Below are 26,861 nucleotides of genomic sequence, written 5' to 3' on the forward strand. Positions count from 1 at the left end.
TAAGATCCCTCAGTTTTTTAGAGTTAGGGCAGCATCAGTATATGGGAAACGCAGTGAGAATTATGTCCTACAAGTTCCCATCGCTCTAAAGCCACCACTGCTCTACTGAAAAGACTGATATGGACTACAGCTACACCCCAGGACAAAGCAGCACAATCTTGTACTACTTAGAAAAAAAACTTCAATCAAGAGTTTATTATTTTTAAACACCTAATTTACCACCTCCTTGCACTTAAAGGGACACTGAACCCAAATTTTTTCTTTCGTGATTCTGATAGAGCATGAAAATTTAAGCAACTTTCTAATTTACTCCTATTAAATTTTCTTCATTCTCTTGGTATCTTTATTTGAAATGCAAGAATGTAAGTTTAGATGTCGGCCCATTATTGGTGAACAACCTGGGTTGTCCTTGCTGATTGGTGGATAATTCATCCACCCATAAAAATGTGCTGTCCAGAGTTCTAAATAATAAAAAAGCTTAGATGCATTCTTTTCAAATAAAGATAGCAAGAAAATGAAGAAAAATAGGAGTAAATTAGAAAGTTGCTTAAAATAGCATGCTCTATATGAATCACAAAAGAAAAAAAATTGGGTTCAGTGTCCCTTTACCGTAGGCAAAGAGAATGACTGGGTTGGGAGGGAAGGGAGGTGATATTTAACAGCTTTTCTGTGGTGCTCTTTGCCGCCTCCTACAGGGCAGGAGTGCTATACCCAATAATAATTAAGATGATCCGTGGACTCATCGTGTCATTAAAAAGAAGAGTTTTATTTAAAGGGGTACTCAAGTCATGATTCAGAAGCATGTGAAAGAATTCAGAATATACGTTTATGTATTAGTGATTGGCTGATGGTTGTCGCATGATATACAAGGCATGGAAATAGACTGAAATTTGTTAGACAAAAACCTACTCACATTTGAAGATCAGACTATGTGCAATTGCATTGTCTATCATGCATTTGTTGCTTATGCAAAGCTATTTTATATACTGTTTTGTTTTTTTAAGAACAGCTATTTTAGCAAAAATATATATTTTCTCTGCCAATTCTTTATTAATAGTGAAACTTTATTACAAATGAAAAGTTACAACTCAACATGTACATGAATACAGAAATTATTTTTCAAAATCTCAACTATGGGAGGACAGAATTAGAGGGAATTTAGCAAGTAGGGCCATATCTTCACTTTTTCACGCATGAACATAAAATAGTGGTGAAGACCACTTATTTCCGATTTTTGCTTTTATAATGTGAAGCAAAACATAAGATGGTGCAGGAGATTTTTGCTTGACATTCCCCAATAAAGGTTGAATGGCTTTCACATTTTATGTATAAATGTAGTTCTACTAGTGGGCATTCATGCTGTGTTAAAATGCACTCAAAGCAAATTAGCACATCCCCCAGTTTATGTATATATATAAAACAAAATGAAGACAATTTTTTGCAGTATTACTTCCTGCATCTGATTAAAAATAAATGACAAAACTAAGCATTTGTGCTACCATTGCAATTCCCTTTTAAACAGCAGTGTTAATAAAAACTTAATGCCATAAATGAATTCAGAAACAAAACCTTGGCCTAAATCATAAATTCTTAAAACTTCAAAAAACAAAAACTATAATCAAAACATGCTGAAGTTTAAACTGGAAATAAACAGGAGTTGAAAAAAAAAAAAAAAAAAAAAAAAAAAGGCATGAAATATGTTCCTCCAATCTTCCATAGGTGGATTCCAGGGAAATATTTCCAGAAGAAAAAGTAAAAACAGGATAACCAGCTGACTTTAATAAAAAATATACTCCTGTGATATACTTTGCAAAAGTGGGGAAAGCGCACATTTTACAGTTTCTTGGAAAACATCCCGAAATTAATTCAGTTCATTGAACAGTGAATAGAAAGTTTTATTCATGTCTGAGGATAATATTGTCCAAAATTCCACGCATTCTGATAGTTGTACTGCAAAGAGAAGAGAAAGGTTTGACAAATTAAAACCATGCCAGTTACATATATCAGAATATCAGTGTACACATTAGATAGGAATCATGCTTTCTATAATATATTTTTTTTACGTAAAATTACCATTAAAAGATAAAAATACCCAAAACAGAACATTAAACTTCTACCGTAAGCAAAGTTAATAAAAATGCATGACAGCAAAAATTATAATTCTAAAAACTAAACAAAATTTGTATAATCCTCATCTACATATATGAGTCAGCAAAACGGAAATTTATGCTTACCTGAAATGAATTTCTTTTACGATATGACGAGTCCATGGATTTCGTCTTTACTTATGGGATTACGCCTCCTGGTCAGCAGGAGGAGGCAAAGAGCACCACAGCAGAGCTGTATATATAGCTCCTCCCTTCCCACCCACTCCAGTCATTCGACCGAAGTTAGGAAGAGAAAGGAAAAGCTAAGGTGCAGAGGTGACTGAAGTTTAACAAAAATAAAGACCTGTCTTAAAAAATGACAGGGTGGGCCGTGGACTCGTCATATTGTAAAAGAAATAAATTTATCAGGTAAGCATAAATTTCCTTTTCTTTTACAAGATATGATGAGTCCACGGATTTCATCCTTACTAATGGGATACAATACCAAAGCTAAAGGACACGGATGAAAGGGAGGGACAAGACAGGAACCTAAACGGAAGGCACCACTGCTTGAAGAACCTTTCTCCCAAAAGCAGCCTCAGACGAGGCAAAAGTATCAAATTTGGAAAATTTGGAAAAAGTGTGAAGAGACGACCAAGTTGCAGCTTTGCAAATCTGTTCAACAGAAACATAATTTTTAAATGCCCATGAGGAAGCCACAGCCTAGTAGAATGAGCCGTAATTCGTTCAGGAGGCTGCTGTCCAGCAGTCTCATTTGCCATACGGATGATACTCTTCAGCCAAAAAGAAAGAGGTAGCCGTAGCTTTCTGACCCCTACGTTTCCCAGCAAAAACAACAAATAACGAAGATGTTTGACGAAAATCCTTAGTCGCCTGCAAGTAGAACTTCAAGGCACGGACTACGTCCAAATTATTTAACAGACGCTCCTTAGAAGAAGTGTTAGGACACAAGGAAGGAACAACAATTTCCTAATATTCTTGTTAGAAACAACCTTTAGGAAGAAAACCAGATTTGGTACGTAACACCACCTTATCCGAATGGAAAATAAGATAAGGAGAATCACATTGTAATGCCGAAAGCTCAGAAACTCTGCGAGCAGAAGAAATAGCAACCAAAAAAACATAATTTATGTAAGAACTTACCTGATAAATTCATTTCTTTCATATTAGCAAGAGTCCATGATCTAGTGACGTATGGGATATACATTCCTACCAGGAGGGGCAAAGTTTCCCAAACCTCAAAATGCCTATAAATACACCCCTCACCACACCCACAAATCAGTTTAACGCATAGCCAAGACGTGGGGTGATAAGAAAAAAAGTGCGAAAGCATAAAAAATAAGGAATTGGAATAATTGTGCTTTATACAAAAAAATCATAACCACCACAAAAAAGGGTGGGCCTCATGGACTCTTGCTAATATGAAAGAAATGAATTTATCAGGTAAGTTCTTACATAAATTATGTTTTCTTTCATGTAATTAGCAAGAGTCCATGAGCTAGTGACGTATGGGATAATGACTACCCAAGATGTGGATCTTCCACGCAAGAGTCACTAGAGAGGGAGGGATAAAATAAAGACAGACAATTCCGCTGAAAATAATCCACATCCAAAATAAAAGTTTAAATCTTATAATGAAAAAAACTGAAATTATAAGCAGAAGAATAAAAACTGAAACAGCTGCCTGAAGTACTTTTCTACCAAAAACAGCTTCAGAAGAAGAAAACACATCAAAATGGTAGAATTTAGTAAAAGTATGCAAAGAAGACGAAGTTGCTGCTTTGCAAATCTGATCAACCGAAGCTTCATTCCTAAACGCCCAGGAAGTAGAAACTGACCCAGTAGAATGAGCTGTAATCCTTTGAGGCGGAGTTTTACCCGACTTGACATAAGCATGATGAATTAAAGATTTCAACCAAGATGCCAAAGAAATGGCAGAAGCCTTCTGACCTTTCATAGAACCGGAAAAGATAACAAATAGACTAGAAGTCTTTCTGAAAGTCTTAGTAGCTTCAACATAATATTTCAAAGCTCTAACTACATCCAAAGAATGCAACGACTTTTCCTTAGAATTCTTAGGATTAGGACACAATGAAGGAACCACAATTTCTCTACTAATGTTGTTAGAATTCACAACCTTAGGTAAAAATTTAAAAAGAAGTTCGCAACACCTCCTTATCCTGATGAAAAATCAGAAAAGGAGACTCACAAGAAAGAGCAGATAATTCAGACACTCTTCTAGCAGAAGAGATGGCCAAAAGAAACAACTTTCCAAGAAAGTAATTTAATGTCCAGCGAATGCATATGTTCAAACGGAGGAGCTTGAAGAGCCCCCAGAACCAAATTCAAACTCCAAGGAGGAGAGATTGACTTAACAACAGGTTTTATACGAGCCAAAGCTTGTTCAAAACAATGAATATCAGGAAGACAAGCAATCTTTCTGTGAAAAAGAACAGAAAGAGCAGAGATTTGACCTTTCAAGGAACTTGCAGACAAACCTATCCAAACCATCCTGAACTGTAAAATTCTAGGAATTCTAAAAGAATGCCAAGAAAAATGATGAGAAAAACACCAAGAAATGTAAATCTTCCAGACTCGATAATATATCTTCCTAGATACAGTTTTACGAGCCTGAAACATAGTATTAATCACAGAGTCAGAGAAACCTCTATGACTGAGAATCAAGCGTTCAATCTCCATACCTTCAAATTTAAGGATTTGAGAACCTGATGGAAAAAAGGACCTTGCGATAGAAGGTCTGGTCTTAACGGAAGAGTCCACGGTTGGCAAGTGGCCATCCGGACAAGATCCGCATACCAAAACCTGTGAGGCCATGCTGGAGCCACCAGCAGAATAAACTAACGTTCCTTTAGAATCTTGGAAAAAGAACTAAAGGCGGAAAGATATAAGCAGGATGATACTTCCAAGGAAGTGACAATGCATCCACTGCTTCCGCCTGAGGATCCCTGGATCTGGACAGATACCTGGGAAGCTTCTTGTTTAGATGAGAAGCCATCAGATCTATTTCTGGAAGTCCCCATATTTGAACAATCTGAAGAAAAACCTCTGGGTGAAGAAACCATTCGCCCGGATGTAGCGTTTGGCGACTGAGATAATCCGCTTCCCAATTGTCTATACCTGGGATATGAACCGCAGAAATTAGACAGGAGCTGGATTCCGCCCATACAAGTATTCGAGAGACTTCTTTCATAGCCAGAGGACTGTGAGTTCCTCCTTGATGATTGACATATGCCACGGTTGTGACATTGTCCGTCTAGAAACAAATGAACGACTCTCTCTTTAGAAGAGGCCACGACTGAAGAGCTCTGAAAATTGCACGGAGTTCCAAAAATGTTGATTGGTAATCTCGCCTCCTGAGATTCCCAAACCCCTTGTGCTGTCAGAAACCCCCATACAGCTCCCCAACTTGTCAGACTTGCATCTGTTGAGATCACAGTCTAGGTTGGAAGAACAAAAAGAAGCCCCCAGAACTAAATGATGGTGGTCTGTCCACCACGTCAGAGAGTGTCGAACAATCGGTTTTAAAGATATTGAGATATCTTTGTATAATCCCTGCACCACTGGTTCAGCATACAGAGCTGAAGAGGTCGCATGTGAAAACAAGCAAAGGGGATCGCGTCCAATGCAGCAGTCATAAGATCTAAAATTTCCATGCATAAGGCTACCGAAGGGAAAGATTGAGACTGAAGGTTTCGATAAGCTGAAACCAATTTCAGACGCCTCTTGTCCGTCAGAGACAGAATCAAGAACACTGAATCTATCAGAAAACCTAAAAAGGTTACCCTTGTCTGAGGAATCAAACGAACTTTTTGGTAAATTGATCCTCCAACCATGTTCTTGAAGAAACACTTATAAAAGACTGGAAAGGTTCTTTCTAGTGAAAATGATCAAAGGGAATTGAATCCAATGCTGTGGCCATAAGACCTAAAACATCTATGCATATATAGCAACTGAAGGAAATAGAGACTAAAGGTACCGATAGACGGAACCCAATAACATTATCCCTTGTCTGATAGAGACAAGGACAGTGAAACCTAAAAAAGGTGACCCTTGTGTGAGGAATTAAGAGCTTTTGAAAAGAAGATCCTCTAACTATGTCCTGAAGAGTAAGTGAATCATATGAGATTCCGCATCCTCAGAAAATAATCTGAATGAAAACAGAAAAATGAAAATATGCATTTATTGTATCTAATGAAAACAAATAATGCTATCAATGACCATAAAAAGGCAAAATAGTTTGAATAAAACTCCAAAACCCAGTTCCTCAAAAGGAACTGGAAGAAAAACCCCAGAAGATTCCAGGTCTGAGCAGCGCTTGAACCCCATGGGTGCCCAGCCATGCTTCAACAGTACCCAAAATATATAGGACAGAAACACAGTTAAAGAAAGTGTTAGCCTTACTGGAATAAAATCAAAGAAATTTGGACAAAATAAATTTCAAAGAAACCTTAACCTGCCCCTTACCAGCCAAGCTGGAATACGGCACGTACATCGCAAAATTAGGGAGCTGATTTCGAACTCCAATTATAGACATGTTACTTGGGAAAGAACTCAGGAATTCGTTCCTAAATAAGAACAACCAAACCAGTATAAGCTTAAAGTTTTAGTCTTAGAACTCAATCTTGAAGCCCAGAGTAACAGTTAAGAATTGAATCCAATTATAAAACAAATAATTGATTATCTTAGAACAAAAGAAATATGGATTTTTTTTTTTTTTTTTTTTTTTAAAAATCACAAAATTCTTCTAGCTAAAAAAGCTAAAGACATAGATTAACCCTCATTTGCGAAAATATTCAATAAAATGAAGACACAAATGAAATTATTAGCATGATAGTCCAGTTTAAAGGACCAGCCAATACAGTGGACTTGCATAATCAATAAATGCAAAACAACAAGACAAATGCAACAGCACCTAGTCTAGTAAAAGTTGTCCCTTTAACAAAAAATAAATCATAATCTGATACTTGATCTTAAAGTAAACAGAGAAAATGAAGCAATTGCAATATCCAAATAAATCACAGGACCAAGAAAAGTACCTGAAACTAAATAATTTTCCATAAATAAGATACACATATCTAAAGGAAAATAAACACTATTTTGCTATAGAAACAATAGCATAATTAGTAGAATTAGAGATAGCCCCAATAAATTGGAGAACCCTCCAAATTGAGTTTAACTGCTGGCAAAGAATATAGTTTAAAACCTTTGAAGAAGGAATAAAAGAAAATTCTCAGCCTATTCCATTTCCTAGTATAGGGAATTGGAAAGAAAACCTCTGAAAACACAGAAGAAATAAATAGGCAGAAATAATGTCAGCTAGTCTTAAAGAACTAGTTACCTTAATATCCAAAATAATCAACACCTTTTCAACAAAGAACAAATGTACTTTAATAAAAAAAAAAAGTAGATTTGTTAGTGTCAATATCTGATGAAGAAAATTTCTGAAAGAGAAAAAAATCATCATCAGAGAAGGATAAATCAGTATGTTGTTGGTCATTTGAAACTTCAATAATTAAAGAAGTGAAAAAGACCTAAAAATTTTATTAGAAGGCACGAAGTCAGACAAAGCCTTTAACATAGAATCAGAAAAATATCTCTTATAAGTCTTCTAAATATTTCTTGTAAGAAAAGAAAATATATAAAGCATAAATACTAATGGATTCCGCATGTAAAAGTATAACTTATTACAAACCATAGCTAAAGATAAACATTTATAACATATAAAATAAATGAACTTAGCTTTGGTAGAACTGAAACTCAGTTAAGCGTTTTTCCAGAAGTGGCTTCTGATTCAGAGACCATCTGAGACATCTTGCAATATGTAATAGAAAAAACAACAAAGCAAAATTGATCAAATTCCTTAAATGCCAGTTTCAGGAATGGGAAAAAAATGCCAATGAACAAGCTTCTAGCAACCAGAAGCAATAAATAATGAGACTTTAAATATTGTGGAGACAACAAAGACGCTCAAATTTTTTAGCGCCAAAAAACGCCCACATTATTTGGCGCCTAAATGCTAAATGACGCAACTTCCGGCGACACGTATGACGCCGGAAATGACAAGAAAATTTTTGCGCCAAGAAAGTCAGCGGCAAGAATGACGCAATAAAATGAAGCATTTTCAGCCCCCGCGAGCCTAACAGCCCACAGGAAAAAAAAGTCAAATTTTAAGGTAAGAAAAAATTGAATTATTCATATGCATTATCCCAAATATGAAACTGACTGTCTGAAAATAAGGAACGTTGAACATCCTGAATCAAGGCAAATAAATGTTTAAACACATATATTTAGAACTTTTATATAAAAGTGCCCAACCATAGCTTAGAGTGTCACAGAAAATAAGACTTACTTACCCCAGGACACTCATCTACATGAAGTAGAAAGCCAAACCAGTACTGAAACGAGAATCAGTAGAGGTAATGGTATATATATAAGAGTATATCGTCGATCTGAAAAAGGAGGTAAGAGATGAATCTCTACGACCGATAACAGAGAACCTATGAAATAGACCCTGTAGAAGGAGATCATTGAATTCAAATAGGCAATACTCTCTTCACATCCCTCTGACATTCACTGCACGCTGAGAGGAAAACCGGGCTCCAACCTGCTGCGGAGCGCATATCAACGTAGAATCTAGCACAAACTTACTTCACCACCTCCACAGGAGGCAAAGTTTGTAAAACTGATTTGTGGGTGTGGTGAGGGGTGTATTTATAGGCATTTTGAGGTTTGGGAAACTTTGCCCCTCCTGGTAGGAATGTATATCCCATACGTCACTAGCTCATGGACTCTTGCTAATTACATGAAACAAAATTTATGCTTACCCGATACATTATTTCTCTTGTAGTGTATCCAGTCCACGGATCATCCATTACTTGTGGGATATTCTCCTTCCCAACAGGAAGTTGCAAGAGGACCACCCACAGCAGAGCTGCTATATAGCTCCTCCCCTCACTGCCATATCCAGTCATTCGACCGAAACAAAACGAGAAAGGAGAAACCATAGGGTGCAGTGGTGACTGTAGTTTAATTAAAATTTAGACCTGCCTTAAAAGAAGGACAGGGCGGGCCGTGGACTGGATACACTACAAGAGAAATAAATTTATCAGGTAAGCATAAATTATGTTTTCTCTTGTTAAGTGTATCCAGTCCACGGATCATCCATTACTTGTGGGATACCAATACCAAAGCTAAAGTACACGGATGATGGGAGGGACAAGGCAGGATTAAGCGGAAGGAACCACTGCCCGAAGAACCTGTCTCCCAAAAACAGCCTCCGAAGAAGCAAAAGTGTCAAATTCGTAAAATTTTGAAAAGTTGTGAAGCGAAGACCAAGTCGCAGCCTTGCAAATCTGTTCAACAGAGGCCTCATTTTTAAAGGCCCAGGTGGAAGCCACAGCTCTAGTAGAATGAGCTGTAATCCTTTCAGGGGGCTGCTGTCCAGCAGTCTCATAGGCTAAGCGTATTATGCTCCGAAGCCAAAAGGAGAGAGAGGTTGCCGAAGCTTTTTGACCTCTCCTCTGTCCAGAGTAAACGACAAACAGGGCAGATGTTTGACGAAAATCTTTAGTAGCCTGTAAGTAAAACTTCAAGGCACGGACCTAGTCCAGATTATGCAAAAGACGTTCCTTCTTTGAAGGATTAGGACAATGATGGAACAACAATCTCTTGATTGATATTCCTGTTAGAAACCACCTTAGGTAAAAACCCAGGTTTGGTACGCAGAACTACCTTGTCTGAATGAAAAATCAGATAAGGAGAATCACAATGTAAGGCAGATAACTCAGAGACTCTTCGAGCCGAGGAAATAGCCATCAAAAACAAAACTTTCCAAGATAAAAGTTTAATATCAATGGAATGAAGGGGTTCAAACGGAACTCCCTGAAGAACTTTAAGAACCAAGTTTAAGCTCCACGGGGGTGCAACAGTTTTAAACACAGGCTTAATCCTAACCAAAGCCTGACAAAATGCCTGGACGTCTGGAACTTCTGCCAGACGCTTGTGCAAAAGAATAGACAGAGCAGAGATCTGTCCTTTTAAAGAACTAGCTGATAAGCCTTTGTCCAAACACTCTTGGAGAAAGGACAATATCCTAGGAATCCTAACCTTACTCCATGAGTAACTCTTTGATTCACACCAATAAAGATATTTACGCCATATCTTATGGTAGATTTTCCTGGTTACAGGCTTCCGAGCCTGTATTAAGGTATCAATGACCGACTCGGAGAAGCCACGCCTTGATAGAATCAAGCGTTCAATCTCCATGCAGTCAGTCTCAGAGAAATTAGATTTGGATGATTGAAAGGACCTTGTATTAGAAGGTCCTGCCTCAGAGACAGAGTCCATGGTGGAAGAGATGACATGTCCACTAGGTCTGCATACCAGGTCCTGCGTGGCCACGCAGGCGCTATCAGAATCACCGATGCTCTCTCCTGTTTGATTTTGGCAATCAGTCGAGGGAGCAGAGGAAACGGTGGAAACACATAGGACAGGTTGAAGAACCAAGGAGCTGCTAGAGCATCTATCAGCGTTGCTCCCGGGTCCCTGGACCTGGATCCGTAACAAGGAAGCTTGGCGTTCTGGCGAGACGCCATGAGATCCAGTTCTGGTTTGCCCCAACGATGGACCAGTTGAGCAAACACCTCCGGATGGAGTTCCCACTCCCCCGGATGAAAAGTCTGACGACTTAGAAAATCCACCTCCCAGCGAATTATCTTTGAGACTTCTAACATCGCTAGGGAACTCCTGGTTCCCCCTTGGTTGATGTAAGCCACAGTCGTGATGTTGTCCGACTGAAATCTGATGAACCTCAGTGTTGCTAACTGAGGCCAGGCTTGAAGAGCATTGAATATTGCCCTCAATTCCAGAAGATTTATTGGGAGGAGTTTCTCCTCCTGAGTCCACGATCCCTGAGCCTTCAGGGAATTCCAGACTGCACCCCAACCTAGAAGGCTGGCATCTGTCGTTACAATTGTCCAATCTGGCCTGCGAAAGGTCATACCTTTGGACAGATGGACCCGAAATAGCAACCAGAGAAGAGAATCTCTGGTCTCTTGATCCAGATTTAGTAGAGGGGACAAATCTGTGTAATCCCCATTCCACTGACTGAGCATGCATAGTTGCAGCGGTCTGAGATGTAGGCGCGCAAAACGGTACTGTCCATTGCCGCTACCATTAAGCCGATTACCTCCATGCACTGAGCCACCGAAGGGCGCGGAATAGAATGGAGAACACGGCAAGAATTTAGAAGTTTTGATAACCTGGACTCCGTCAGGTAAATTTTCATTTTTACAGAATCTATCAGAGTCCCTAGGAAGGAGACTCTTGTGAGTGGGGACAGAGAACTCTTTCCCTCGTTCACTTTCCACCCATGCGACCTCAGAAATGCCAGAACTATGTCCGTATGGGACTTAGCAATTTGGAAGTTTGACGCCTGTATCAGGATGTCGTCTAGATAAGGGGCCACTGCTATGCCCCGCGGCCTTAGGACTGCCAGAAGCGACCCCAGAACCTTTGTAAAAATTCTTGGGGCTGTAGCTAACCCGAAGGGAAGAGCCACAAACTGGTAATGCCTGTCCAGAAAGGCAAACCTTAGGAACCGATGATGATCTTTGTGTATCGGAATGTGAAGGTAAGCATCCTTTAAATCCACGGTAGTAATATATTGACCCTCCTGGATCATAGGTAGGATGGTCCGAATAGTTTCCATCTTGAATGATGGAACTCTGAGGAATTTGTTTAAGATCTTTAGATCCAAGATTGGTCTGAAGGTTCCCTCTTTTTTTGGGAACCACAAACAGATTTGAGTAAAATCCCTGTCCCTCCTTTGGAACTGGATGGATCACTCCCATAACTAGGTGGTCTTGCCCACAGTGTAAGAATGCCTCTCTTTATCTGGTTCACAGATAATTGTGAAAGGTGAAATCTCCCTAGTGGAGGGGAAGCCTTGAAGTCCAGAAGATACCCCTGAGATATAATCTCCAACGCCCAGGGATCCTGAACATCTCTTGCCCACGCCTGGGCGAAGAGAGAAAGTCTGCCCCCTACTAGATCCGTTACCGGATAGGGGGCCGTTCCTTCATGCTGTCTTAGAGGCAGTAGCAGGCTTTTTGGCCTGCTTGCCTTTGTTCCAGGACTGGTTAGGTTTCCAGGCCGTCTTGGACTGAGCAAAAGTTCCCTCTTGTTTTGTAGCAGAGGAAGTTGATGCTGCACTTGCCTTCAAGTTTCGAAAGGCACGAAAATTAGACTGTTTGGCCCTTGATTTGGACCTGTCCTGAGGAAGGGCATGACCTTTACCTCCAGTAATGTCAGCAATAATTTCCTTCAAACCAGGCCCGAATAGGGTCTGTCCCTTGAAAGGAATGTTAAGTAATTTAGACTTTGAAGTCACGTCAGCTGACCAAGATTTAAGCCATAGCGCCCTGCGCGCCTGGATGGCAAATCCAGAATTCTTAGCCGTTAGTTTAGTCAAATGAACAATGGCATCAGAAACAAAAGAATTAGCTAGCTTAAGTGCTCTAAGCTTGTTAAGTATATCATCCAATGGAGTCGTTGCTTGTAAAGCCTCTTCCAGAGACTCAAACCAGAACGCCGCAGCAGCAGTGACAGGAGCAATGCATGCAAGGGGCTGCCGGATAAAACCTTGTTGAATAAACATTTTCTTAAGGTAACTAATTTTTTTATCCATAGGATCTGAAAAAGCACAACTGTCCTCGACAGGGATAGTAGTACGCTTTGCTAAAGTAGAAACTGCTCCTTCCACCTTAGGGACCGTCTGCCATAAGTCCCGTGTGGTGACGTCTATGGGAAACATTTTTCTAAAAATAGGAGGGGGGAAAAACGACACACCGGGTCTATCCCACTCTATTAATAATTTCTGTAAACCTTTTAGGTATTGGAAAAACCTCAGTACACACCGGCACTGCAAAGTATTTATCCAGTCTACACAATTTCTCTGGCACTGCAATTGTGTCACAGTCATTCAGAGCAGCTAAAACCTCCCTAAGCAGTACACGGAGGTTATCAAGTTTAAATTTAAAAGTAGAAATATCCGAATCAGGTTTCCCTGAGTCAGAGATATCCCCCACAGACTGAAGCTCTCCTTCCTCAGCTTCTGCATATTGTGAGGCAGTATCAGACATGGGCCTTAAAGCGTCTGTATGCTCTGTATCACGCTTTCCTCTAAATTCAGGCAGCCTGGCTAATACTGCTGACAGTGTATTATCTATGACTGCCGCCATGTCTTTTAAAGTAATCGCTATGGGCGCCCTTGATGTACTTGGCGCCATTTGAGCGTGAGTCCCTTGAGCGTGAGTCAAAGGGTCTGACACGTGGGGAGAGTTAGTCGGCATAACTTCCCCCTCGACAGAATCCTCTGGTGATAAATTTTTTAAAGACAAAAGCTGATCTTTATTGTTTAAAGTGAAATCAATACATTTAGTACACATTCTCATATGGGGTTCCACCATGGCTTTTAAACATAAACATAATGAACAAGGAGTTTCCTCTATGTCAGACATGTTTATACAGACTAGCAATGAGACTAGCAAGCTTGGAAAACACTTTAAATCAAGTTAACAAGCCTATATAAAAAACGGTACTGTGCCTTTAAGAGAAACAAATTGTCAAAATTTGAGAAACGGTGAAAAAAGGCAGTAAATCAAACAAAATTTTTACAGTGTATGTAATAGGTTATCAGAGCATTGCACCCACTTGCAAATGGATGATTAACCCCTTAATGCATAAAACGGATAAAAAAAAACGAATTAAACGTTTTTTAAACAGTCACAACTTCCACAGCTCTACTGTGGCCCTACCTTCCTCTAACGACTTTTGAAGCCTTTAGAGCCCTTCAGAGATGTCCTATAGAATGCAGGGGACTGCTGAGGGAAGCTGAATGTCTCTGTAATTTTAACTGAGCACAAAAGAGCGCTAAAATAGGCCCCTCCCACTCATACTACATCAGTGGAAAGCCACAGGAAACTGTTTCTAGGCAAAAATCAAGCCAGCCATGAGAAAAAAAAACTAGGCCCCAATAAAGTTTTATCACCAAAGCATATATAAAAACGATTAAACATGCCAGCAAACGTTTTATATTGCCATTTTATAAGAGTATATATCTCTGATAGTAAGCCTGATACAAGTCGCTATTAAATCACTGTAATTAGTCTTAACTTACATTAATCCGGTATCAGCAGCATTTTCTAGTCCCTAGAAATACTTAAAACTGCACATACCTTATAGCAGGATAACCTGCACGCCTTTCTCCCTCTGAAGTTACCTCACTCCTCAAACATATGTGAGAACAGCAGTGGATCTTCGTTACAAGCTGCTAAGATCATAGAAAACGCAGGCAGATTCTTCTTCTCAATACTGCCTGAGAGAAAATAGTACAACTCCGGTACTATTTAAAATAAACTTTTGATTGAAGAAAAAACTAACTATATTTTACCACTCTCCTCTTACTACCTCCAGCTTTGTTGAGAGTTGCAAGAGAATGACTGGATATGGCCGTTAGGGGAGGAGCTATATAACAGCTCTGCTGTGGGTGTCCTCTTGCAAATTCCTGTTGGAAGGAGAATATCCCACAAGTAATTGATGATCCGTGGACAGGATACACCTTACAAGAGAAAAAAGAATAATGTTTTAATAAAAATTCACACAAAAAAACGTTACTGGCACTTTAAATTTTCCCATTTCTGTGACAGAAAATATCCAATGAGCAGGTTAACCTTGCTGGATATAGACATTGTTATGTACATCAAAGCAACCATATCTTGTGTACACAATTCCGTATAAAAAGTGCAAGAAACCACAGAGCACCACATGTGGTCCGGAAACTTTATTTTAAGTGAATTAGAGGAATCACCCAAACAATCCTCGCAGTCAGCAATAGAGGCATTTGATGATAGTAACCACTGGATCAAGCATGCTCCAAACAAACAGACATTACAAATATGTATGTAATGTGTACTGGTAAAGCGCTGCTGCTCATCCAAAAGGATTTCAAACTGACACCTTAAATATTCTTAGTTCAGTATGCTGTCTAAATAAATCAAGTAATTTTCTCAATAGTATTGGAAAACCTATAAAAGGAAGGCAAATCCCATTGGTATATCAGAGGAATGCGCAGAGCACTGCATGTGGGCCAAAAAAATATGTGGTACACTACAGGAGAATTGTGGCATAAATTGCCATAGTCAAGGGGCTCCCCAAACAGCACAAAGTCTTATAAGGACTGCTTCTGTTAAATCACAAAGTAGCCAAAGACATACTGTCACTTTAAATTTTAAAACAAAACTCTGTTCTGTTTTTTAAACTTGCAAACAAACCATATAAATTAGCACACAATTAACAGTACTGACCGGACCTCAGTGAAATCTTTCTGAGCTGTCCTAATGTCCCAAACAAATCCGGAGCGAAGTTGTAGCGCTATCCGGACACAGAGGTAACAAGTACTGAGTTAAGAAGCAAACTGCTCTATCCTCCGATAAAGCGAGTGCAGCCTAAGACGCCTTAAAACACGGCCCCGCCCCTCGTGGGCGTGATAACATCGCAGTTTAGAGAGACATGTATAAGTTGCGCCTCTGAGAAAAAAAAAAAACGGCGCCGAAACATAACCCCGCCCTTCGTGGGCGTAGTAACACACAGTCTCCCGGTCGCCATATTTATTTACACAAAAACCGACTACCGGGCGCAAACTGACCCCTCTTAGGGAACCTGGGCATCTTGAGTCCACTTTAAATAAGACATGCTGCAGATCAGAAGCGTTTGCTGGCACTACACAGACAGCCTAGTAGGAAGTGCTACCAGATCACATATACAAATGAACAGTCCGATGCTATTCATTTACATTGTACCGAGTCCTACAAATCAGGGCTTCTCTCAGTGCAAAAGCCCCTAGAACCCACACTCCTGAGCACAGTGCTTGCCATTACCACGCTGTCATAGCATCTTTAACAAAATAAAGAGATAATCCCAAAAAAGTGCTAAACTTCCTCTGTCCTGAACTCAGACCCAGAATAAAAAAGTTAGCACTTACCTGAAATGCTGTGCGACAGCATGGTCGTCCAGCAGGTTTTCAGAGGTCCTCTCCCTCCCATAGTCCTGTGGACAAAGATCAGCCTGAGCTAAAAGTGCTTAGGCTATCTATATTAGGGCAGCAAATATGTATAGGAAGCGCAGAAAGAATTATTTCCCACAAGTTCCTATTGCTCTAAAGACAACAAATGCTTCTCTTTTTGTACTGAAGAGACTGATCTGGTCTAGGCTACACCCTAGCTCAAAGTAGCACCAGCGGTACCACTTTAAAAATAACACTTGATTGAAGAATCTTTACTAACACCTCGCATTGCCATCTCCTAGCTAACTAACACAGGCAAAGAGAATGACTGGGGTGGGAGGGAAGGGAGGAGCTATATATACAGCTCTGCTGTGGTGCTCTTTGCCTCCTCCTGCTGACCAGGAGGCGATATCCCACAAGGATGAAATCCGTGGACTCATCGTATCTTGTAAAAGAAAACTGCACTTACCTTGATGCTGTCCGAAAGCAGGACAGCCTCAACAGGTTTAAGAGGTCCTTTCCCTCCTATAGCCCTGTGGACAAAGATAGGGGCTGAGTTAGCTTCTGCTTAGGCCATCACAAGAAGGGCAGCATCACAGTATGGGAGGCACAGTGAGAATTATGTCCCATCAGTTCCCATTGCACTAAAGCCAACAATAGCTCTACTCTAGAGACTGACATGAACTACGGCTACACCCTAGAATAAAGCAGCACTCTCTGGCACTACTTTTAAAATAAACTCTTGATTGAAGAATCTAATCTAACACCTCACTTTACCTCTTCCTATCACTAACATAAGCATAGAGAATGAAGGGGTGGGAGGGAAGGGAGGAGCTATATATACAGCTCTGCTGTGGTGCTCTGCCTCCTCTTGCTGACCAGGAGGCGTAATCCCACAAGGATGAAATCAGTGGACTCATTGTGTCTTTAACAAGATATCACCTCCCTCCCCTCCCACACCATTCATTTGACCGAAGTATAGGAGAGAAAGGAAGTAACAAGGTGCAGAGGTGTCTGAAGTTTATAATAACCCAACAACTTGTCTATTGAACAGGGTGGGCCGTGGACTCATTGTGTAAAAAAAGAAATACATTTATCAGGTAAGCATAAATTTCCTTTTCTTTTTAATGACACAATGAGTCCACGGATCATCTAATTACTACTGGGAATCAATACCCTAGCTAGAGTACACAGATAAGGGAGGGACAAGACCGGTAACCTAAACAAAAGGCACCACTGCTTGAAGAACCCTTTCACCCAAAAGCGTCCTTAGCCGAGGCAAGTGTGTCAAATTTATAGACCTTTGAAAAAGTGTAAAGAGAGGACCAAGTTTCAGCCTTGCTAATCTGTTCCACGGAAGCTTAATTTTTGAATGCCCATGAGGAAGCAACAGCCCTCGTGGAATGAGCCGTAACTCTCTTTGGAGGCTGCTGTCCAGCAGTCTCATAGTGTATGATACTCTTCAGCCAAAAAGAAAGAAGTTGCAGTAGTTTTCTGTCCCTTACGTTTGCCCGAGAAAACCACAAACAAGGCAGGGGACTGACGAAATTCCTTAGCCGTCTGTAAGTAAAATTTTAGAGCACGAACCACGTCTACATTGTGCAGAAGTCGTTCCTTCGGAGAAGGATTAGGACACAAGGAAGGAACAACAATCATCTGATTAATGTTCCGGTCAGAAACTACTTTAAAAACTACTTTAGGAAGAAATTCTAATTTTGTAAGTAAAACTACCTTATCCGAATGGAAAAAAAGATAAGGAGACTCATACTGCAATGCCTCGAGCTCTGACTTTCCAAGATAACTTAATATCTAAGGAATGCATAGGCTCAAACTGAGCTCTTTGAATAACATTAAGAACTAAATTAAGACTCCAAGGAGGAGTAACTGGTTTAAATACGGGCCTGATTCTGACCAAGGCCTGACAAAAAGATTGCACGTCTGGTAGATCTGCCAGACGCTTACGTAACAAAATAGACCAGGCAGATATTTGACCCTTTAGGGAACTTGTCGATAATCCTTTCTCCAAGCCCTCTTGTAGACAGATAAAATTCTAGGAATCCTAACTACTCCATGAGTAGCCCATGGATTCAAACCAATAAAGATATTTACGCCATTTCTTGTAATAAATCTTTCTAGTTACAGGTTTACAAGGTCTCTATGACCAATTCTGAAAAACCCCGCTTGGACAAGATTAAGAGTTTAATCTCCAAGCAGTCAGCTTCAGAGAAGCTAGATTTGGATGACGGAAGGGCCCTTGAAGTAGGTGGTCCTTCCTCAATGGAAGTCTCCATGGTGGAAGAGATGACATGTCCACCATATCTGCATACCAAATCCTGCGAGGCCAGGCCGGTGAAATGAGGATCACCGACGCCTTCTCTTGCTTGATTCGAGCAATGACTCGAGAAAGAAAACAGAGGAAATATGTATGCTAGACTGAAGGTCCAAGGTACCGCCAGGGCGTCTATCAGTACAACCAGAGGATCCCTGGACCTTGATCCGTACCTCGGAAGCTTGGCAATTCTGTCGAGATGCCATGAGGTCCAACTCCGGCTGACCCCACTTGAGAATCAGGTTGGAGAACACTTCCAGATGGAGCTCCCACTCCACCGGATGAAAGGTCTGCCTGCTCAGGAAGTCCGCCTCCCAGTTGTCCACCCCTGGGATGTGGATCGCCTAAGGACAGCAAGAGAGACTCCGCCCACCGAATTATCTTGGCTACTTTTGTCATCGCTAAGGAACTCTGCGTTCCTCCTTGATGATTGATGTAAGCCACTGAAGTTATGTTGTCCAACTGGAACATGATAAACTGGGCTAAGGCTAACTGGGGCCAGGCTAGAAGAGCATTGAAGATCGCTCTCAACTCCAGAATGTTTATAGGAAGAACAGTCTCCGACTGAGTCCAAACTCCCTGAGCCTTTAGGGAACCCCAAACTGCCCCCCCATACCAGAAGGCTGGCGTCTTGTCACAATCACCCAGGAGGGTCTGCGAAACCAGGTTCCCTGGGAGAGTTTATCTACCATTGAAGCGAATCCCTAAACTTCTGCTTCAGAAGAATTTGTGGAGACAAATCCGCATGATCTCCATTTCACTGACTGAGCATGTTTAACTGCAGAGGTCGGAGGTGGAAACGGGATGATGTCCATTGCCGCCGCCATCAGCCCGATTACCTCCATGCACTGAGCCACTGATGGCCAAGGAGTGGACTGAAGCGCTAGACAAGAATCGAAAATCTTTGTTTTCCTGACTTCTGTCAGAAAGATCTTCATTTATAGGGAATCTATTATGCTTCCCAAGAAAATTACCCTTGTATTTGGAACTAGGGAGCTCTTTTCCCAAATTTACCTTCCATCTGTGAGTTCGCAGGAAGTATAACAACATTTCCGTGTGAAAAGATGGCGCCTGAACCAGAATATCGTCCAGATAGGGCACCACTGCAATGCCCCGAAATCGGAGCACCGCCAACAGAGATCCCAGAACCTTTGAGAAAATTCTGGGAGCTGTAGCAAGACCGAAAGGAAGGGCCACAAATTGGAAGCGTTTGTCTAGAAAGGCAAACCTTATAAACTTGTGATGATCCCTGTGAAAGGGAATATGCAGGTACGCGTCCTTTAAATTCACTGTTGTCATAAATTGACCCTCTTGGACCAAAGGAAGAATGGAACGAATAGTTTCCATCTTGAAGGACGGTACTCTGAGAAATTTGTTTAGACTCTTGAAGAACTCCTGAAAGTTCCCTCTTTTTTGGGAACCACGAACCGATTGGAATAAAACCCCAGACCCTGTTCCTGTATCGAAACAGGAACTATCACTCCCAGGTTGAAGAGGTCTCTTACACAGTATAAGAACACTTCTTTGTCTGGTCTACAGATACTGAAAGAAGAAACCTGCCTCTGGGAGGAAAACTCTTGAAATCTAGCTTGTATACCTGGGACACTGTCTACTGCCCAGGGATCCTGAACATCTCGAACCCAAGCCTGAGCGAAGGAAAGCCTTTTGCTTGTTTCTCTTATCCTGAGGGAGCAGATGACCCTTTCCTCCGGTAATACCAGATATTTCCGTAAAACCTGGCACAAACATGGTCTTTCCCTTGTAAGGAATCACCTAAAGTTTAGATTTAGATGATACATCCGTAGACCAAGGCTTTAACCAAAAGGCTGTGCGGGTTAAAAAAGCAAAACCTGATATTGTTGCTCCTTGTTTGATAACCTGTAGGGAAGCATCAGTAAATAAAGGAATTAGCTAACTTAAGAGATTTTATCCTATCCTGAATCTCATCAAGTGTCTGTCCTGATAGCATCAGACAACGCATCAAACCAATATGCCGCCGCGCTAGTGTTGGTAGCAATGCACACTGTAGGTTGCCATTTTAACCCCTGGTGTACATACATCTTGAGTAACCCCTCTAATTTTTTTTTTATCCATAGGATCCTTAAAGGCACAACTATCCTCTATGGGTATAGTAGTTCTCTTGGTCAGAGTGGAAACTGCTCCTTCCACCTTGGGTACTGTTTGCCAAGACTCCTTGCTATGGGAAACATCTTTTTAAATATAGGAGGAGAAAAAGGGATACCCGTCTCTCCCATTCCTTAGCAATGATCTCAGTAGCTCGATCTGGTACAGGAAAAACCACCAAGGAAGGTACAACAAAATATTTGTTTAGCTTACTGGATTTCTTAGGATAATCTACGACCGTGGAGTCGCAGTCGTCCAATGTAGCTAAAACCTCCTTGAGTAACAGACGGAGGTGTTCTAGTTTAAACCTGAAGGATAAAACTTCAGTATCAGCAAGATGAATTACACGGTCAGAATCTGAAATTTCACCTTCAGATGCTACTAAGTTATCCTCCTCAGGCTTCTGGGAGGGGACATTTGAAATAGCAACATCTGCGTCAGAAACCTTGCTTGCTGAATGTCTTTTTCCTCTTAAGCTTTCCCTGCAACCTTGGGAAAGCAGACAAAGCATCCGAGACTGCAGAAGACAGAGAAGCGATGTCTTGCAAAGTAACAGGAGAAGTTAGAGGAAGCGCAGGGCACTGCATGTGTGGGCGGTAAACTTTGGGACGCTTGAGGAGAAAGCTGCGGCATAGATTTAACATTGTCATTAGATTCCTGAACAGCATCCTCTTTAGAAAATGTTGGCTCAGAAAAAAATCTATCCCTATAGTTAAGTTATCTCAATACATGAGGAACCGAAAGGGATTGGTAGTTCCATATTGGCATCAAAAAACAGAACAGGTGGCACCTTGCAGAGCCTCTTGGTCCATCTTGACTCACAATAAAGCAAATCATAAAAAAATTTAATTTTATTAATAAAAGTCAAACACATAAAAACAGAATTTATGCTTACCTGATAAATTACTTTCTCTTGCGGTGTATCCAGTCCACGGATTCATCCTTTACTTGTGGGATATTCTCCTTCCTAACAGGAAGTGGCAAAGAGAGCACACAGCAGAGCTGTCCATATAGCTCCCCCTCTAGCTCCATCCCCCAGTCATTCGACCGGAGGTTAAGAAGAAAAAGGAGAAACCATAGGGTGCAGTGGTGACTGTAGTTTAGACCAAAAAATCTACCTGACTAAGAGCCAGGGCGTGCCGTGGACTGGATACACCACAAGAGAAAGTAATTTATCAGGTAAGCATAAATTGTTTTCTCTTGTAAGGTGTATCCAGTCCACGGATTCATCCTTTACTTGTGGGATACCAAAGCTTTAGGACACGGATGAAGGGAGGGAACAAGACAGGTACCTTAAACGGAAGGCACCACTGCTTGTAAAACCTCTCCCCCAAAAATAGCCTCCGAAGAAGCAAAAGTATCGAATTTGTAAAATTTGGAAAAAGTATGCAGCGAAGACCAAGTCGCTGCCTTACAACTCTGTTCAACAGAAGCCTCATTTTAAAAACCCATGCGGAAGCCACTGCTCTGGTAGAAAGAGCAGTAATTGTTTCAGGAGGCTGCTGGCCAGCAGTCTCATAGGCCAGACGGATGATGCTTTTCAGCCAAAAGGAAAGGAGGTAGCAGTCGCCTTCTGACCTCTCCTCTTACCAGAATAGATGACAAACAATGAAGCTGTTTGTCTGAAATCCTTAGTTGCTTGTAAAGCACTAACCACATCAAGATTGTGTAACAGACGTTCCTTCTTCGAAGGAGGATTAGGACACAGAGAAGGAACAACAATTTCCTGATTAATATTCTTATTAGACAACCCTAGGAAGAAAACCGGGTTTGGTACGCAAAACTACCTTATCTGCGTGGAACACCAAGTAAGGCGAGTCACACTGTAAGGCAGATAACTCTGAAATTCTTCGAGGCTACCAAAAACAAAAAACTTTCCAAGATAAAAGTTTAATATCTATGGAATGTAAAAGTTCAAGCAGAACCCCTTGCAGAACGGAAAGAACTAAATTCAGATTCCATGGCGGAGCCACAGGTCTATAAACAGGCTTGATTCTGACTAAAGCCTGACTAAACGCTTGAACGTCTGGTACCTCTGCCGGACGTTTGTGTAAAAGAATAGACAAAGCAGATATCTGTCCTTTTAAGGAACTAGCTGATAATCTTTTCTCCAATCCTTTTTGGAGAAAGTACAATATCCTGGGAATCCTAATCTTACTCCATGAGTAACCCTTGGATTCGCACCAAAGAAATTTTCGCCAAATCTTAATTTCGATGCTTGAAAGGACCTTGAAGTAGAAGGTCCTGCCTCATTGGCAGAGTCCGTGGTGGAACGGATGACATGTCCACTAGGTCTGCATACAAAGTCCTGCGTGGCCACGCAGGTGCTATTAGAATCACTGACGCCCTCTCCTGCTTGATTCTGGCAACCAGACGAGGAAGGAGAGGAAACGGTGGAAAAAAACATAGGCCAGATTGAAGGACCAAGGCGCTGCTAGAGCATCTATCAACACCGCCTGGGGACCCCGGGACCTGGACCCATAAAGAGGAAGTTTGGCATTCTGACGGGACGCCATCAGATACAATTCTGGAGTGCCCCATAGCTGAGTCAGCTGGGCAAATACCTCCGGGTGGAGTTCCCACTCCCCCGGATGAAAAGTCTGACGACTTAGAAAATCCGCTTCCCAGTTGTCTACTCGTGGGATGTGAATTGCTGAGAAGTGGCAAGAGTGATCCTCCGCCCACCTGATTATATTGGTTACTTCCATCATTGCTAGGGGACCTATTCCCCCTTGATGGTTGATGTAAGCTACAGTCGTGATGTTGTCCGACTGAAATCTGATGAATTTGGCCGCAGCTAGCTGAGGCCATGCCTGAAGAGCGTTGAATATCGCCCTCAGTTCCAGAATGTTTATCGGGAGAAGAGCTTCTTCCCGCAACCATAAGCCCTGAGCTTTCAGGGAGTCCCAGACTGCACCCCAGCCTAACAGACTGGCGTCGGTCATTACGATGATCCACTCTGGTTTGCGGAAACACATTCCCTGAGACAGGTGATCCTGAGACAACCACCAGAGAAGAGAATCTCTGTTCCCCTGGTCCAACTGTATTTGAGGAGACAAATCTGCATAATCCCCATTCCACTGTTTGAGCATGCATAGTTGCAGTGGTCTGAGGTGTATCCGTGCAAAAGGGACTATGTCCATTGCCACTACCATTAGTTCAATTGTCTCCATACAGACGGCCGAGAAATGGAATGAAGAGCGCGGTAAGTGGTTAAGAGTTTTAACTTTCTGACCTCCGTCAGAAATATTTTCATTTCTACAGAGTCTATTAGGGTTCCTAGGAATGGAACTCTAGTGAGGGGGGAGAGAGAACTCTTTTTGATGTTCATCTTCCACCCGTGAGACCTCAGAAAGGCAAATACAATTTCCGTGTGAGACTTGGCTCTTTGGAAAGTCGACGCCTGAATTAAGATGTCGTCTAGGTAAGGCGCCACTGCTATGCCCCGTGGTCTTAGAACCGCCAGGAGGGACCCTAGCACCTTTGTGAAAATTCTGGGAGCAGTGGCTAACCCGAAAGGAAGAGCCACAAACTGATAATGCTTGTCCAGAAAGGCGAACCTGAGGAACCGATTATCTTTGTGGATAGGAACATGTAGATACGCATCCTTTAGATCCACGGTAGTCATAAATTGACCCTCCTGGATCATTGGTAATATTGTCCGAATGGTCTCCATCTTGAATGATGGGACTCTGAGGAATTTGTTTAGAATTTTGAGATCCAGGATTGGTCTGAAAGTTCCTTCTTTTTTGGGAACCCCAAACAGGTTAGAGTAAAAACCCAGCCCTTGTTCCACAATTGAAACTGGGTGGATCACTCCCATTGTTTGTAGGTCTTCTACGTAGCATAAGAACGGCTCTTTCTTTGTCTGGTCTGTAGACAGACAAGAAATGTGGAACCTTCCCCTTGGAGGGGAGTCCTTCAATTCTAGAAGCTATCCCTGGGATACAATCTCTAAGGCCCAAGGATCGTGTACGTCTCTTGCCCAGGCCTGAGCGAAGAGAGAGTGTCTGCCCCCCACGAGATCCGGTCCCGGAATGGGGGGCTACCCCTTCATGCCTTCTTGGAGGCAGCTGCAGGCTTCTTGGCCTGTTTACCCTTGTTCCAGCCCTGGTAAGGTTTCCAGGCTGCCCTGGGTTGTGAAGTGTTACCCTCTTGCTTTGCAGCAGGGGAGGATGAAGCGAGACCGCTCCTGAAATTTCGTAAGGAACAAAAATTATTTTGTTTGTTCTTAGTCTTAAAGGACTTGTCCTGAGGGAGAGCATGGCCTTTTCCCCCAGTGATTTCTGAGATAATCTCTTTCAATTCAGGCCCGAAAAGGGTCTTTCCTTTGAAAGGGATGTTCAGTAGTTTGGATTTTGATGACACATCGGCCGACCAGGACTTTAGCCATAGCGCCCTGCGCGCCAGAATGGCGAAACCTGAATTCTTTGCCGCTAACTTAGCTAGTTGGAAAGCGGCATCTGTGATAAAAGAATTAGCCAGCTTAAGAGCCTTAATTCTGTCTATAATGTCCTCATATGAGGTCTCCGTCTGGAGCGCATCTTTCAGCGCCTCGAACCAGAAAGCAGCTGCAGTAGTTACAGTAACAATGCACGCTATAGGTTGGAGAAGAAAACCTTGATGAACAAAGATTTTCTTAAGTAAACCCTCTAATTTTTTATCCATAGGGTCTTTAAAAGCACAACTGTCCTCAATAGGTATGGTTGTGCGTTTAGCAAGTGAAGAAACAGCCCCCTACACCTTAGGGACCGTCTGCCACGAGTCCCGCGTGGTGTCAGATATGGGGAACATTTTCTTAAAAACAGGAGAGGGAACATTTTCTTAAAAACAGGAGGGGGGACAAACGGAATAGCTGGCCTATCCCACTCCCTTGTTACTATATCCGCGATCCTCTTAGGGACCGGGAACAACACAGTGTAAACAGGAACTTCTAGGTACTTGTCCATTTTACACAATTTCTCTGGAACCACCAAAGGGTCACAGTCATCCAGAGTAACTAATACCTCCCTGAGCAATAAACGGAGGTGTTCTAGTTTAAATTTAAAAGCCAACGTATCTGAGTCTGTCTGAGGGGCAACCTTTCCCGAATCGGAAATTTCTCCCTCAGACAGCACATCCCTCGCCCCCATTTCAGAGCGTTGTGAGTGTATATCGGATACGGCTACTAAAGCGTCAGAATGCTCATAATCTGTTCTTAAAACAGAGCTATCACGCTTTGCAGGTAACATGGGCAGCTTAGATAATACTGAAAGGGTATTATCCATAACTGCCGCCAAATCTTTTAAGGTAAAAGAGTTAGACGCGCTAGAGGTGCTAGGCGTCGCTTGAGCGGGCGTAACTGGTTGTGACACTTGGGGAGAGGTCAACAGGCTAACCTCATTACCATCTGTCTGAGAATCATCTTGGGGCACATTTTTAAGTGCAACAATATGGTCTTTAAAGTGTATAGACATATCAATACAAGTGGGACACATTTTGAGAGGGGGTTCCACCATGGCTTCTAAACACATTAAACGATTTTCCTTGGATTTTCCTTGGTGTCAGACATGTTTAACAGACTGCTAGTAAAACAGACTTAGAAATCACTTTAATCAAGTAAAAACACACACTTTGCAAAAAACGTTACTGTGCCTTTGAGAGATAAAAAAAGCACACAATTTTCAAAAACAGTGAAAAATGCACCAAACTTTTTGAAATTTTCACAGTATGTACCTAAAGTATTGGTAAGATTGCACAACTAGCAAGAAAAAAAAGATTAACCCCTTAATGCCCAAACCGGATCAATAGTAAGCTAACAGACCGGTTAACACAACTTTAGCACCTTGCCACAGCTCGGCTGTGGCCCTACCTTCCCTTAGGAGTCAGATTTATGGGGAAAAACCTTATGGGTCCTCAAACAGTAGCAGGAGCCTCCATGTGAACACAGCCTGAAGATCTAGTCAAACTAACTGCGCATCTGAAGCGTGAAATTAGGCCCCTCCCACCCTACTTTGGTGCAGTGAGGCCTAAGAAAACACTCCTAAGAGTTATAATATTAGCAATGTGGGTAACAACCCCTGTAAGAAACCCAAAGGGGCCTTCAAAGTATCCCAAAAAACGATATTTTCTAATAAAAACCGTTTGCCATAAAAAAAGTGTCAACTTGCCATAAAATAGTGTCAACCAGCATAGATTAGCCCTGTTATGTAAGCTGGTAATTCCATACTTAGTCTCT

The 26,861-nt window shown here is 41.6% G+C and overlaps 1 protein-coding gene across 1 annotated transcript in view; it reads right to left on the minus strand.

Annotated features, from left to right (window-relative positions):
• Positions 1–1,043: 1,043 nt before the first annotated feature.
• PRPF39 (pre-mRNA processing factor 39) overlaps positions 1,044–26,861 on the minus strand; it is a 139,311-nt gene continuing 113,493 nt past the window's right edge. Inside the window, 1 exon segment of the mRNA XM_053697846.1 lies at positions 1,044–1,950. Within this exon segment, the coding sequence (XP_053553821.1) occupies positions 1,900–1,950 (51 nt within the window). The 3' untranslated portion in view covers positions 1,044–1,899.

The sequence above is a fragment of the Bombina bombina genome, chromosome 1, assembly GCF_027579735.1.
Source record: "Bombina bombina isolate aBomBom1 chromosome 1, aBomBom1.pri, whole genome shotgun sequence".
Taxonomy (NCBI): Eukaryota; Metazoa; Chordata; class Amphibia; order Anura; family Bombinatoridae; genus Bombina; species Bombina bombina.